Genomic DNA, 16,216 nt, shown 5'->3' with positions numbered 1-16,216 from the left:
AGTCCCATTCGTCGTCGTCCTGCTCCCTCTTTCTCATTGTCTGTGATTCATTTTTCATTTTTCTGGATCTACTCTCTCTCCCTCCCCCACCTCCCTCTCTCTCTCAACTGCCATGAATTGTAATCGTAAATACTCTCCGATTTCATCTATGAGATGATTTTTTTGTAGAAATAGACTTTCAGTTCACCGGCAACCAAGTTCTTCGGAAAAGGGGAAAAAGAAATGCTGCGCCTGAGAGCTTTTCGTCCGACGAACGATAAAATCGTGAAGATTCAGTTGCACCCCACGCATCCATGGCTCGTCACGGCCGATGCATCCGATCACGTTTCCGTGTGGAATTGGGAGCACCGCCAGGTTTTTTTTTTTCTCCTTCAATACTTTGTCCCTAGCTCCTTTTTGATCTACGCATCTGTCTACAATTTGCTCAGTGTCTGATTATTCTCCAATTCAGGTGATCTATGAACTAAAAGCTGGTGGTGTTGACGAGAGGCGTTTGGTTGGTGCCAAGTTGGAGAAGCTTGCCGAGGGTGAATCAGGTAGAAATGCTTCTTTTTGCCGTGTTGAACTTGCAGACAATTGAACATTTGATATATATATTTTTAAATCAATTTGAGGCACTATGAGTCAATTGTGCTTAGTATGGGGCGATAAAATTAGCTGAGATTGTAGTGCGAATAACTGATAAAATCTTAAGTTTCATCCTCAGTTGTACCATATGGAAGGCTTTAAGTATGCTTGTTTCCTATCTGTTTTGGCCTTGAGTGTGCTTCTTCCCCATTACAACCTAAAAGAAAAATTGAAATCCACTGTCTTTAAGAGCATGCTTTGCACTAGACTGATAACTTTGCTATATAAATTGAACTCAATATTTATAGTTTCATGATCATTTGGAAATAGTTCAGGGTTAGTTTAAATTTTTTTATGGCCCTATTTTAATAGCATATCTATGCACTCTTTTTTGGAAAGGATAGAGTATATAGCTATGAAATTTCAAAATTTTAGTGGGGGCAATTGGCCGCACGAAAAAAGTGTGGCTCCAACTCTATGCACAAGCCTCCCTCTAAAGTGGTGCCTAGTGAAGCTAGGATGTACGTAGATTCCATAGTATTTTTTGTCACTCGTGAGAAAATGAATCTCCGACACAGGATTCCAAAGTCACATGACGAGCCTATGTATTTGCGATATATTAATAGGAGGTAATGATAATCTTTTTTCTTGCACTTGTAACCTTCTAATTGAACATGCAATTTGTTTGTCATGATCCGTTTAAAAGTTCATTATTTTTCATGGTTATGGTAGTGGATTTCTATGTTATTTTAACCTATCCTCATTCTAATTTGTTGAATTTTGATGAACAATCGTAGTGCTCTCTATGTGTGTGCGTGTGCTTGTTTTTTTCCTTTTTATTCAATCATATTAATTTTCCTGATTTTTCCATTGGAATTGTAGACATGACAGATTCTTTGGGTAGTTTAACCCTTATTCAGTCATATCAAGTTTCCTGAATTTTCCACTAGAATTGTAGATCATATTTATCTTTTAGGTAGTTTATAATAACAACAACAACAAAATCAGGCCTTAAATCTTACTAGGTGGGGTCGGCTACATGAATCATTTTCCGCCATTTTATGCGATCTTGGACAATTCTTTCGACAAATTCAGGGCTATTAAATCTTTACTCACTATCTCATCCCAAGTTATTTTAGGTCTACCCCTACCTCTTCTACTACCCCTCACAATAGCTAACTCGCTCTTCCTCACTATTGCACTATGTGGCCTACATTGCAAATTTGCAAGTGTCTGAACCATCTGAGTCACCCTTCCCTTATCTTATCTTCTACAGGAGTTATGCCTAACTTAATACGAATATATTCATTTTTTAATTTTTCTTTCAATGTTATACAATTCATCCGTCTAAGCATTCTCATCTCGACAACTTTCACTTTTTGGATCTGTTGTTTCTTAGTTGCCCGACATTCTGATCCATATAGCATAGCTGGTCTTATAGCTGTCCTATAAAACTTTCCTTTTAATTTTAAGAGAATTCTATGATTACAAAGCACACTTGAAGTACTTCTCCATTTTACCCACCTGCTGTAACTTTATGCATTCCATCCTTTTCAATTTCTCCTTCAACTTACATAATAGATCCAAGGTATCAAAATCTATAAGTGCTATTCTACATCATCAAGTTTAACTTTGTCTCCAATATTCCTCCTACTATTATTGAAATTACATTTCATATATTTTGTTTTATTTCTACTTATCCTAAAGCCTCTAGATTGTAAAGTTTCTTGTCATAATTCTAACTTAGCCTCTACTCCACCCCTAGTTTTATCAATCAATACAATATCATTTGCAAATAACATACACCATGGAACCTTATTTTGGATACTCCCAATTAGTTGATCCATCACTAAAGCAAAAAGGTAAGGGCTCAAAATAGATCCTTGATATACACCTATTGTGATTGAAAATTCTCTAGTCTCTCCACCTATAGTCTTCACACTAGTCATTACTCTATCGTACATATCCTTATTGACATCTGTTTATGCCATATGCATATCCTTCGTCTTTTTCCTAAACTTTTTCATTAATCTTCTTAAAAGATATATAGATTTTATAGTAGATCTCCCAATCACAAAACCAAATTGATTTTCTTTATGCAGTTTATAAATGAAAAAAATATTTAAATAGATAGAGACTCAGAGAACAAATCCAATGTTTGAAGTTAACTTTAACTTGGTTAAACTGCCTTTTGGCATGCAACCCTAAGGCTGCATGCATCAGACCATATCAAGACCTCACACTGAAGGGACTTGTGAGGCTGGTGCCACGGCTGCCCACTAATGAGTCTGATTTTTTTGACTGGTACAGAATTGTGTTTTTAGCGTGCTTTTAAACTTGGACTTGGTAAATCTGTCGGGTTGGTTGGACTAGTTAGACTGGTGGGTGAAATTGGTTGTCAAACTGGTGATATTTGTGTGTGTATTTTACAAAGACTTTCATTAGAAATTATAATGACCAATTATAGTTAGAAACATGTAAAAACAAAGCTTAGACAACTGTTGTATCACTTTTTCTATTATTTAACAATAATTGGAGCTTTTTCTTACAAATATTATTATTGTTAAGATTGGATAGTGAGATAAATGTTGGATTCAATTAATATTTATTTTAAAAATAAAAGAATGAAGGGTATAGTCACTATATATATAGCACCCATTGTGGTTTGCCCCTTCCCTGGACCCCACATACGCGGGAGCTTTGTGTACCGGGCTACCTTTTTTTATTTTATTTTTTATATATATTATTTTTCAATATATTTTACAACTGCCATGAGTTGCCACAGTGGTAAGTAAGTACTTGAGTGTGAAGACGCTCTTTGGTTTGAGCTCTATAACCTGCAGTTTGGCTTCATTTTTTCATTCTCTTTTTTTAATGAGGGATCAGGTTAAGCTGTCTGGATAATGGGGTCTGGCTGGTTCAGGCCAAGTCACCCGGTTCTGGGCTGTTTGACTCTGGTTGACTGCAAATTTGGTTTACAGGCAGCACTTGGACCAGCTAGATGACTGATTCTGGTTCAACCTGGTTGAACCAAGACCATGGTTTTAGGCCATCTTTTTGACACACTTGTATGACTATGATTTTTGTTTATTTGTTGTTAATAAATTATATACTGATACAACTTCTACTTTTGTCTTGTTCATACATGGTTGGTAGAGCCTAAAGGAAAACCTACGGAGGCCATGCGAGGGGGGAGGTAATGGATATTGGTATTTGCCCGTTTGTATTATTTTTGACCCCTCTAGATTCTGTGCCTTCTTTCCTTGAAACTCAAGTTTGATGTGGAGGCTTGTTGTTCCTCAAGTGTTAAGCAGGTCAACTTTTATGATGATGATGTACGCTTTTGGCAACATTGGTGTAACCGCTCTGCAGCTGCCGAGGCACCATCAGCTGGCAATCATGTCACTTCAGCATTTAGTTCTCCTGCTCCATCAACAAAAGGGAGGCATTTTCTTGTTATCTGTTGTGAAAATAAAGCCATATTCTTGGACTTGGTGACAATGCGTGGCCGTGATGTACCAAAGCAAGACCTCGATAATAAGTCCCTTCTTTGGCAAGTGTTATTAAACATTTAAAACTAGAACATTTATTTTCCTCCATAAGTATTTGCATACAATTTGCTTAAGTTGGCAATCAGTTCGTTGATATCTTCATCAGCATCTCCAATATCATCCTGGATCTATAAATATCTCGTCTCCTAGATCTCTAAACATGATTTTGATGTCTTAAATTTCCTTGAATATTTCAAAATTTTTTTTGATAGCTTGGTGTTGATGTCTTCTTGATGTTTGTGTGTTCTTCCAAGCTTCTTTCCAGCTTTGATATTCTTATGTACATTTTCTTGTTAGATGTTAGCTGTGCTTCCATCAAGCGTTCTTGCATATTGAGTCGGATGCAATTGAGTTCTAGATGCTTTTCAGTTCAGATGAATATTGCTAGAAATTAGTTTTAAATTATAAGGAAAGGTGTTGACAGATCCAGTCATCCAGATAATTGACGATGATGTAAAACCTAGTATGCTAATGCTTCGCACAAATTTTTTTATTTTTTAAGAGGTTCCTTATTGAATTGCACCAACGAATTTTCTTTTTGTTGTTTCGAGAGAACATTAGTCAACATATATTGATGTAACATTACTTCTTTATTTTTTTTAATCCCCTTTTGTTTAATAGAAAAGTCTTTAAGGTTTTGATTGAATAATTCTTTTTTTTCTGGAGATGGGGTGGGGAGTGGGGGGGGGGGGGGTGGGCTGGGCATGGGTTGGGGGTTGTATTTTAGGGCTGGTGATAAGTTTGACACAACATATTGTCTGTTTGAACCGTGAAGGGCTTACATCTTGGAATTCTCCTATTGTCACAAAATTGCATTATAGTGCTTTCAGCTATTGCGCTGCTTTGGGTGAAGGAAAAACCTTAGGATTTCATGAGATTATGCTTTATTTGTCATGTTGTGGTGCATTTAGTTGGAGAGGAATATGAGATCCTTAGGGATTTTGGATAATTCTCTCTCTTAATTTGCTTTGGAATGTGGTGTTTTTCTTCGCAGTACAGTGGTCATCATATTAGGAATTCCTTTGACTCATATTCCTCACTTTGGGGATGAATTTGGGATACTCATATTTAACAAGATCAGTTAGCAGCTTTGATATTTTAAATTTTTAATTTGTTGTCTGGGTGGAATTCTTATCCTTTGTCTTGTGTATTTTTTTACCTACGTCTACGTGTCTTGTTAAAATCTTTCTTTATTATGAAAAAGAAGAACTATTAGTTTTCTTCATGTTGGGTTTCTATTTGTTTGGCTGTGGGGAAAGTTTAATAAATGGTTTCCGTTTCAACAGTAGATTCTGTTGGTTCTCTACTATGAATCATGTATATGGATGTGGCTATGGGTGTGATAGGATATGGATGCTATGATACAATACAAGTGCAGCAGTTAGACAATACTTGACCAACTAGGAGATGATACAGGAAGAGTAATCAGTAAACATATTTTTGTTATATCAATGCCATTATTTTGTTAAATATTTCATTATCCTATACATAAAAAAGTTTACCACAAATCGTTTAATGATTTTGTTAAGCATATAAGTATGCTAAAAGTTCTATATTATTCTATTTTATGCATATATTTATAAATTTATTAATTTATATGTTTAAATGTGTTTTTAATCTTCAACATGTGTTTAACATGTATCTAAAGCATGTATAAAAATTTTATTTGGATATGTATCTGAAAGTGTAGAGTGAGTATGTATCTGTATCAGATATGGCGTGGGGATATGGCTGTTTTTAGGAGTATATGCATTACATAGCTGGACTCATGGGTTCACTACTATTGTTAAATCATATAAGTGTGCTAAAAATTCTATATTACTCTCTTTTAATGCATTTGTTTATAAAGTTATTTCTAATTTACATGTTAAAAGGCTTTTTTTTTTAATTTCAACATGTGTTTGACATGTATCTAAAGCATGTTAAAAATTTTTACTTTACATGCTGGATATGTATCTGAAACTGTAGAATGAGAATGTATCCATATCAGATGCGGTGTGGGGCAGCTGCCTTTAGAAGTATATGCATTCTGTGGTACATAGCTTGATTCCGAGGTTCACTATTCTTGTTATGCTTGTAAGTGGACAATATTGCAATTTTGTTCCTCAACTAATAGTTTTTAAAATTTATCTGTTATTTTTGAACTATAATTTGTTTGGAATGCATTGGACCAACTACTCTCCATTTCCCGAGTAGCTCAATCTAGTAGTTTTTATGTAGGTTAGGATAAAATTTCCTCTTCCTGCCATTTATGAAATGCCTAATTGACTAATATTCTTTCCGAAGGATATTTATCATGCAAGTTGCTAAAACAGTGATTTTCTGTTGCAGTTTGGAGTTCCTCTCTAGATCTGCTGCAGGTGATGGTCCTCTTGTTGCCTTTGGTGGTTCAGATGGTGTGATTAGAGTTCTTTCAATGATAACATGGAAGGTTTGGAATTGATCCTGTTGTTTACCTATTAACTATTATTATTTCCATTATCTGTAGTTGAGACTGCTCAATTCTTTGCAGCTTGTTCGAAGATACACCGGAGGTCATAAAGGATCAATTTCTTGTCTGATGACCTTCATGGCTTCTTCTGGCGAGGTATTCCCTCACCCTGAATGGAATTTGTGTCACATGTAAAAAAAAACTTGCTGCTAGAATTTTACCAATGAGTTTGAAATTTACCTTCGTTGACAATTGGTCATTGATAATGAGACTGCACTTCCCATGCTTCAAACCCCATGGGATTGCACTGTCCAAATGTTCTTAAAAACAATGTGTGTGTCAGACTGCAGCTTCATTGCATGTAAAGAGGTAGACAAACGGATGGTATATAGGGGCAATGAAGTGTGAAACCATGACTTTCTGAAAAGCAGAAGATCGATACTGAGTAAACTGCCCCTTGGCCATAAAGGCTTAAGATATCAGTAATGGGGCGATACCTATGTCAAGCGAAGAAGAAGATTTTTATCATTTTATCATTATCTAATTCGTTTCACTCAAACAAAAGCATTTCACTTGGCTTGTATATGCATATATGCATAATAAACAAACAAATATATGCACGCACGCACGTACATGCACACACACACAAATATGCATGTATTTATTATGGATTTTTAAATTTTTAATGCTGTTATGCAACATTAGAAGTTTCTTATATAAAATTTTGATTTATTCCCAGGCACTTCTGGTTTCGGGTGGTGGTGATGGTCTACTTGTATTATGGAGTGCAGACCATGGTCAAGATTCACGAGAACTTGTACCCAAGCTGAGCTTGAAGGTACACATTATCCTTTCTTTTCTTCACTGGTTGAGCTACTTCAAAATTCTGAACAGTGATCCCGTTGATCTTAATAGTTATTCATATGAATTTGTGATTTCTTTTACCATTCTGGCTCTTCCGATGCGTTTACATGTTTATAAGGTTCTCGGTGCATTTGTGGGTGTCTAACATGGATGTCACTTACGGTTATTTAAGCTATTAAAAATACTATCCCAACCCCATGAACGATCTCTTTTTTCGTACAAGAGATGCTCCTGGGAATCCAACACCTTCGTCATTGGGTTGCCTAGGACATCTAGTTTAGCTTGTATTAATGTGAGTGGCGCTAGATCTTTGAAGTTGTCCTCTTGAGTTGGTTGTTGTATTCTACAGTGGCCTCTTACTTATTTAGGTGTGCTTTTTGGCGGCAATCATAGGTTGGGTGGGTTTTGGAATTCTGTGGTGGAGAAGGTCTCTAAGTGTGGATGGGCGGAAATATGACTTATTCTATTTTTAGGGGGCATATCACTCTTAGTGAAGCTTGTCTCTCTAGTATTCCTCTCAATTTTTTGTTTAGATTTCCTGTGTGGGTTGCTAGAAATATTGGGTCATGGAAGACTCTTGTGGCTGGAATGGGGGAGAAAAGGGCTCATTTGGTGAATTGGTAGTTAGTTTGTAGGTCTAAAAAGGAGGGGTGGTGGTGGTTTGGGACTTTGTAGATTGGTGTCAGAAAACATTGCTTTAATGGGTAAATGGCTTTGGTGTTTTCCTTTTGATGACTCTTCCCTTTGGCACAAAGTTATTAAAAGTAAATTGTTAAAGTAAATTTGGCTTGCAGGGAAATTGGTTGGATGCTAATGTAGGGTTAAGATGTTCTCTAAAAAGCTCTTGGAAGTGTATTTTGCAGATATATCCTATTTCTGCTCCCTGTACTAGATTTATTTTGGTAATGGGTTCTGCATTCAGTTTTAGAAAGACATTTGGATGGGTGTTTCTTCATTTTGCATCTCTTTTCCCTTGCTCAGGCTGTCCTCTTTGCACAATGAACCCATTTCCTCGTCCTCCTATTTGATTTGGGATGATTTCTCTTGGAACTCTCATTTTTGTAGGGCTCGTAATGATATGTTGGAGCTTGCATCCTTTTCACATTCATTTGGGGGTAGTTGTCCTTCTGGACTATTGGTTGTGGGTCCTTGATTCTTCAGGGGTGTATCCTTATTCCTTGCAGATAATTTTTTGAGTATTTGACACATAAACATCTCTTTTCCACTTTATTGTATTATTTGGAAGGTCAAAGTTCCTTATAAGATTAAGGCTTTTTATTTGGGTAGTAGTCAGAGCACGGGGCCTTTTAAGGCTTTGCCCCCAGATGTTTATTGCTTGTGTGTTGACAGCTCATTATCTGTTTCTCACTTGTTTCTTCGTTGCTCTTTTCTCATGGAGGGTGTGGAGTAATTTATTTATTATATTTTTTGAGAGCACTGGGTGTGTCCCAAGTCATTGGAGGATCTTTTGTCCATCTCTTTTCTTGATGTGGGAGTAGAGATGGTTCAGCATTGTGGTGGTGTTTTTTTTCCTTACACCACTCCCGACCCTGTTTTATGGGGGATTTCTTTGGAGCATAATGCATGTATATTCACAGGAAAGAAGATGTGTTTGGTGCTTCAAAAACAAAAATGATACACTTTTTTTTTTGGGGCTTGGGGGAATAGGGTTCAGGATTTGGCTTCATTATGGTCTTTTTCTGCTGGTTGTTTCAGAGGGTTATCATTTTCGGATTTACAGCATGACTAGTGGCAGTGCTGTTTTGATTTTTTTTTTGCCCTTTTAGTTCTTTATTTTCTAAGGAGTATTTTTTATCCACCTTTTTTCTAATTTTTCCCTCTTTTTGTCTTCAATTTTCTTTTCAGGTTATGTGAACATGACATTTAAGAGCTTTATGCATGTTCTTTCCTTTTTAGTTGTGGTGTGTATATGTATCCCTGAGTGTGGTCTGTAATCCAGTATTGGTTCTGTTTCCTTGTTACATGCACTATGCAGTATGGTTGATTTTTTTAATTGAACTACTAAACATTAATTTACTTTCTAATCTGTAACTAAAGGCACATGATGGTGGGGTGGTTGCTGTTGAGCTTTCTAGAGTGATTGGTGGTGCACCGCAGCTTATTACAATAGGTGCAGATAAGACTTTAGCTATCTGGGATACGATCTCTTTCAAGGTGCGATACTCACCTCAGATACTTCTTGATTTGAGTTGATGAAAGGAAATCTTTTCATGGGTGGTTTCGCTTTCTCTTTTTCACTCTTCTATTTTATATTTTTCTTACTCAGGAGTTGCGGCGTATTAAACCTGTTCCAAAGCTGGCATGTCATAGTGTGGCATCTTGGTGCCACCCTCGAGCTCCTAACCTTGATATTTTAACTTGTGTTAAAGATTCCCATATTTGGTATGTGTGCTGCACTGCTTCTTTTTTGTTGCAATATTCATTTAAAATTTATTATTCAGTTATTCTCTGACTCTTAGTAGGCAACTCCAAATTTTTAGATGGGGATAGATGGATGAAAATTGTAGTATTATGTGACATCAGAATGTTGTGTTAATGTTTGGCAGGGCTATTGAACACCCCACTTATTCTGCTCTTACGAGACCACTGTGTGAACTCTCCTCGCTGGTCCCTCCACAAGTACTTGCACCTAACAAGAAACTTAGGGTATGTAGCTATTCCTTGAGCTTTTGTTGATTCTAATGGGAGCTTTAACTAGAAGGTTCTATAAAGTTACCTTGGTGATTCATGGAAGGAAAACTCTGAGTTTTGAACCTGTTGCTGTCAAGTTTTAGCCATTTATAAGTAGTACTGTAAAATGACAGGTTACCAATGCATAATTTGGATAGTTGAAACATGCTAACAGCATAAATAGCTCAAAGAGTACAAATTTTTTTTTTCATAGAATTCATACAGGTTTCTTTTTCATTTTCCTACCTTTTTGTTTTTGTTTTGTTTTGTTTTTTTGTTTTTTTTTGTTTTTTTATAAAACCTTTTCCTTTTACTAGGATATTTCATTTACCCAATGCTGTTCATTATTCTTGGCTCAATCTTTATACTCCCACACTCATGGAAGTGGCATCAATAAATATATAAACTTCTAGACTTCATGAAATACTTAAAAATGTGAGTTTTTAAAATGTTTGAGAACATACTCTTATTCATGTTTTCACTGCCACATTTTTTTAAACTGAAAAAGAAGAATATTATAAGTAGAGAATGAATGTATAAGACAGGAGATAATAATATTATAAATTTATAATGATGGAAAGGCTCTGAATAGGGGTTTTATTGGTTAATTATATCTAGTTTCATGGTGTGATCTTCCGCTTTTTGTGTTTTTTATTTTTCTTTCTTTCTTTTCTGTTTTTTGGTGGACTCCTTGTCCCTGCACATTGTACCTTCTTTATTCCCTATCTTATAGTCTCTTTTATTATAAAAGAAAAAGAAAAAGAACAATTCCTCCTATAAAAAAATTAGAAAAGCTATAAAGTTAATCCAAATACAAAACAGCTAACCAAGGTTTGGGGGCTCTCCTCATGATGATGACTCTCCTTTTGCAACAATGAGTCTCCTCGTGACATGGCCTCTCGTGATGATGACACTCCTTTTGTGTCACTTTTGCAAGTGCAAATATGGCAGATTCACTCTCATCGACTAACCTAAACCTGCAACTCCCTTCAACCCCTGTCTTCATCCTCTGCCATTTCCTCCTCCCGCTGTGAACCCTAAATCTCCTTCCTCTCTTTCTTTCTCCAACCTGCAACTCCCTTCAACCTCCCCTCTCCTTTCTCCCTCTCCTCTCCCCCTCTCCTCTTCTCGCTTTAACCCTAAACCCCCTTACTGCTCACTGTGCAGACTCCTTTCCTGCAGCTCTATCAATGTATTTCGCAAAATGAGCGGTGATGGTCGAGAGAGTCCTTCCGATCGGGTCATAGAAGGTGAAAGCACCAACATCATCAGGCTCACAGAATACCACAGAAGCAGACGAACCTCCATTTTTCTGGGGGTTGAGGAGTTTGCCTGGTTCCCTCTTGTCTGGTAGGACTTCTGGGTGACGAGAAGAGATAACCTCAAGACCTCTTCTTGGTTTCGTGGGAGGAACAATGAGGAGTCACTATTGCTGCAACTGAACTCAAATAAGCATGGCTGATTTCTTTTGGTAACCAATTGTGGGGGATGGAGAAACCTGGTTTTTCCAGAGGGTCATGATTCAAAGGGCTGTATGAAAATTTTTAGTGCAGCAGCTGATCTTGTCTGTCAAGTGCTTTCAAGACCTCCGTGCTCAGGACCATTGTTCATGGAGAAGAAGGTACCAGCCTTTACTGAAGATCCTGTTCCATCGATTAAGTCCACTCAAGTCTGTTCTTACCCGCATTGTGGCAAGTCCATAAAGCTGATATCGAGTAATGACCCATTGCAAGGATCGCAGGGGGGCAGGGCAAAAGACTGCCAGGCCCAAACAATTCTCTTCCTTTGCTGATTTTGGGGTGGACCTGAGCATCTTAAACTTGGAGGGTTTTTCCTTTGATCTCCCTCCCCAAAGACGTTCGTGACAATACAGCCCAACTCCTTCAGATCCTTCAAACTCCATGAAGGTCTGGCCAAGAGAGCAGAGAAGATGGTCTGTTTTGGGGAGTCTACCCCTTTGCAGAACCCCCCCACCGGTTATCAGCATCTCCTGTGGCAGAGGACAACCTGGAAACAGAGCCCCCGAACTCACAGGCTGCTGTCAATGATCTTGCCTTGGTTTCAGCCCCCCAAAATCACATTGAAGCTTTGCATTTCAATCTCTTCTTCTTCCTTTTTTTTTTAACCTATCTGTTTCAATCTCAAGCCAGTGGCTGTAGAGCATAATCACAACTTAGAAATGCTGACTGGTTTGGACTGACATAGAAACCACCACTTTAAGGAGCACGCTTCTGATTGGGTCTTATGGTAGGTGAAGCTGGTTTGCAAAGCCAATGGTGTGTCCTTTGATGGCTTTGAATATAGGGCTATGAGATTGTTCGAAGAAATTTAAGGAGAGAGGAGGTACAATCCAACTCGTAAAAACCTTTGGGCAGCAACAAAAAATTGGATACCAGTGGGAAGCTTAAACACTTGGAATGTTCGGTGAATTGTGACAAAATAAGAGGATGCTCAGTTATGGTGGAAGCAAGTAGCAGCTATGGTTGGTTAGTTAAGCCATGCTAAGGAAAATCATTTCTTGGAATGTGAGGGGGTTCAATGACTATTCCAAAAGGATTCTTATCAAGTCCTTTCTCAAGGATTGGAGAGGCAATATTGTTTGCTTATGAGAAACCAAAGTGGTGACAGCGGATCTGTTCTTATTAAGGGACCTATGGAGAAGGGAGACTTGTGGTTGGATCTCCCTTGGTGTAGAGGGTAGTGCAGGGGGTATCCTTATCTCGTGAAATCTCAATGTTGTGGAGCTGTAGTATCATTCCATTAACTTTTACTTGGTTTCATGTTTGTTTAAAAATCTTGAAAACAACTTTTGGTCGATGGCCTAGGCAAAGGACCCTCTCAACTTCTTTTCAGGACTGAGGTTTTGGAGATTAGAAGTAGGTGGGATGCACCTTGGATTACTGGAGGAGATTTTAATATGGGGATTTTATGAAAAGAATTGGAGGTGGGTTAGAGAACAGATGCATGAGAGAATTTTTGGATTTCATCAATGTGACTGCTCTCATTGATCTTCTGCTCATGGGTGGCACCTTCACTTGGTCCAATTCTAGAGAGCCACCTTCTTTTCTCAAGGATCGACAGATTCTTACTTTCGGCAGATTTGGAAACTCACTTCCCTAAGACATGCCATAGAATCCTTCCTAGGATTATCTTGGACTAGTTTCCCATTCTTATTGACACAGGAGGAGTTAAATGGGGGCTGGTCCCTTTTCGTTTTAAGAACATGGGGCTAAAGCATGATGGTTTTGGGGATCTCATTGAACTTTGGTAGTCTTTGCTTTAGATAAAGGGGAAATCTAGCTTTGTGCTAGCATCAAAATTGAAGTGGTTGAAAGAAAAGCCAAAGGTGTGGATTAAAAACACCTTTGGAGATGTCCAAGCAAAAAAGAATTCTATCCTTAACGGTATCATGGATCTTGATGAATAGGAGCTGGAACGAGGGCTTAGTGCAGATGAAAAGGCCAAAGGAGTGTCATTGAGGAAAGAATTGACCAAGGTTGTTTGCCTTGAAAAGATTTTTGGGAGACAAAAATTTAGAGCCTTATGGCTAAAAGAGGGGGATCATACTAGATTCTTCCATTAGACAACGAATGCGCATCCCAGATTGAGCACCATCTCTAGTATTGATATTAGGGAGTGCACCCTAGTAGAGGAAGAGGAAATCACAAAGAGCATTTGTCTGATTTGTAAAGTTTTTTACTTCGAGCTCGAAGAATGGAGACCTGTGGTAGGCATAGTCAACTTTAGATCTTTGAGCTCTTCAACCGCAAAGTGGTCTTGCTACGAGGAGCAAAAGAGCCATTTCAGAAGTTATTGGGCACTTCCATCATGCCTTTGTGGCTGAAAGATAGATCATGGATGCTGCCCTTATTGCTAATGAAGTTGTCGATTCTTATCAAAAGGAAGGAAAAAGTGGTGCGGTGTGCAAAATTGACATGGAGAAAGCCTTTGATCTCATCAATTGGAATTTTCTCTTTTATCTCCAAGGAAAATGGGCTTAGTGGGAAGGTTGGTGCCGTTGGATCACTCAATGCATCAATGCCCAAGCTTCTCACTGCTTATAAATGGCTTCCCTTCTGATTTTTTTTGCTCCTTAAGAGGTTTGGGACAAGGGGAGTGTTAAACTTCATGCTGAAGAAAGCTATTGAAAGAGGGCTCATTAATGGTCTTAGAGTGGGCAAGAATGGAAGATCCAAGTGTCATATCTTTGTTTGCGGATGATACTATTATCTTCTGTGAAGGTGACCCCCTCCATATTCTCAATCTATGATGCATTTTAGCAAGGTTTGAGGCCATCTTAGGCTTGAAAGTAAATCTTGGAAAAAGTTCCTTTCCTTGTTAGCCTTCTAGTTTGCAAGTTGGGATCTTTCCCCATCAATTATCTTGGGCTCCCTCTTAGAGCCAAATTTAGAGATCAAGGAGTGATGGGCCTCATTATTGGAAAATTTGAAAAAAGATTGGGAGGATGGAGAAGGAACTTCTTGTCTAAAGGTGATATACTTACGCTTATTAGAAGTAAGTTGACAAAGCTTCCCGTCTTTTTCATGTCTCTTTTATCTCTTTCAACTTTAGTTGCCAAGAGGCTGGAAAGAATTTAGAGAAGGTTCTTATGGGGAAGTGTGGGAGTAGAATTCAAATTCAACCTTGTCAAATGGGGCATGGTCAAACAATCCATTCGCGCTGGAGGTTTGGACTAAAATCCCTTCACATTTTTGATAAAGCACTTCTCTAAAAATTGTTGTGGAGATTTATGAAAGAGAAAGACCATCTTTGGCGGGATATTATCACCTCCGAAAATGGGTTAGAGCATAACAAATGGATTACTCAAACTGGCAAAGAACCATATGGTGTATGGGTATGGAAATTTATTAGGAAAAGCTGGGATGGCTTCTTCCATTTTATCAGCTTTCAAGTGGGGAATAGGGACAACATTTACTTTTTGCATGATGTGTGGCATGACCAGGAGGCCCTAAGTGCTTTATTTCTTGCTTGGCCTGCGATAAGGAAGCTCTCATCACTCATCACTCATCACCTTCAAATTTCAGAGTAAGGGATCTTTTGGAACATTTCCTCTTGTAGGAACGTGCAAGATTGGGAAATCCACCATCTTTTTAATTTTTATAGCCTTGTCTACAACTTTCAACACCAAAACATTACCAATCAACCAAAGTGGAATTTATGGGAAGTTTTTACCAATGGAAACAAATTGTAGCAACCGGCCTTGGACCCATATTTGGATTAAGGCTACCTCTACATTGGTAGCTTTTCTTGCTTGGGAGGCAACATCAACAACAACAACAACAAAACCAAGCCTTAGTCCCACTAGGTGGGGTTGGTTATATGAATCCTTTTCCGCCAATTTATGCGATCATGGACCATTTCTTTTGATAAATTCAAGGATATTAAATCCTTACTTACTATCTCCTCTCAAGTTATTTTAGGTCTACCCCTACCCCTTCTACTGCCCTCCATAGTAACTAAGTCATTCTTCTTCATAGGTGCACTATGTGGCCTATGTTGCAAGTATCCATACCATTTGAGTCGTCCCTTCCTTATCTTATCTTCTATAGGAGCTACACCTAACTTACCATGAATATGTTCATTCCTTAACGGTAAAATCTTAACCCTGGATAATTTGCAGAAAAAAAGGTGCTGATTGTCTTCCATAGGTGCTCCTTTGAATGGCTGATACAAAATCAGTTGTGCATATCCTCTTTCATTGTCTTTGGACAAGGAACCTTTGGAATATGGCTCCATAAATGATTGGATAAAGGTGGGTTACTATCGACTCAGTGGGTGGGGGAACTTTGGGCATGGAAAGGGATTTCGGCAACGAAGGAGAAGAAAAAGGCTCTCTCTCATCCCTTTTGCAATTTTTTGGTGTGCTTGGGAAGAAAGAAACAAGAGAGTATTCAAAAACCCTTTCAAGCTGCTTAAGACTAGTAAAGAGCAGTGGACTATTGCGGTTTTTTAGATTTTTGTGACATCCTATATGAGGGATGACTTTGTGTAATCTAGGTTGGTATTCTTTTGATGCCCTTTTAATAAAGTCTTTTTTGCTAAAAAAAAAATAGCTAACCAATCATGTTGAACAACCTCAGAACTCAGAAGA

General features: G+C 38.0%; 1 protein-coding gene across 1 annotated transcript in view; it reads left to right on the top strand.

Annotated features, from left to right (window-relative positions):
- LOC131160062 (uncharacterized) overlaps positions 1 to 16,216 on the top strand; it is a 60,146-nt gene continuing 43,930 nt past the window's right edge. Inside the window, exons 1-10 of the mRNA XM_058115377.1 lie at positions 1 to 354; positions 452 to 536; positions 3,724 to 3,763; positions 3,872 to 4,120; positions 6,450 to 6,549; positions 6,631 to 6,705; positions 7,289 to 7,387; positions 9,472 to 9,588; positions 9,701 to 9,816; positions 9,981 to 10,080. Of these exons, the coding sequence (XP_057971360.1) occupies positions 223 to 354; positions 452 to 536; positions 3,724 to 3,763; positions 3,872 to 4,120; positions 6,450 to 6,549; positions 6,631 to 6,705; positions 7,289 to 7,387; positions 9,472 to 9,588; positions 9,701 to 9,816; positions 9,981 to 10,080 (1,113 nt within the window). The 5' untranslated portion in view covers positions 1 to 222. The remainder of the gene's footprint in view (positions 355 to 451; positions 537 to 3,723; positions 3,764 to 3,871; positions 4,121 to 6,449; positions 6,550 to 6,630; positions 6,706 to 7,288; positions 7,388 to 9,471; positions 9,589 to 9,700; positions 9,817 to 9,980; positions 10,081 to 16,216) is intronic.

Source organism: Malania oleifera, chromosome 7, assembly GCF_029873635.1.
Source record: "Malania oleifera isolate guangnan ecotype guangnan chromosome 7, ASM2987363v1, whole genome shotgun sequence".
Taxonomy (NCBI): domain Eukaryota; kingdom Viridiplantae; phylum Streptophyta; class Magnoliopsida; order Santalales; family Ximeniaceae; genus Malania; species Malania oleifera.
This window is presented reverse-complemented; position numbering and strand designations above follow the sequence as displayed.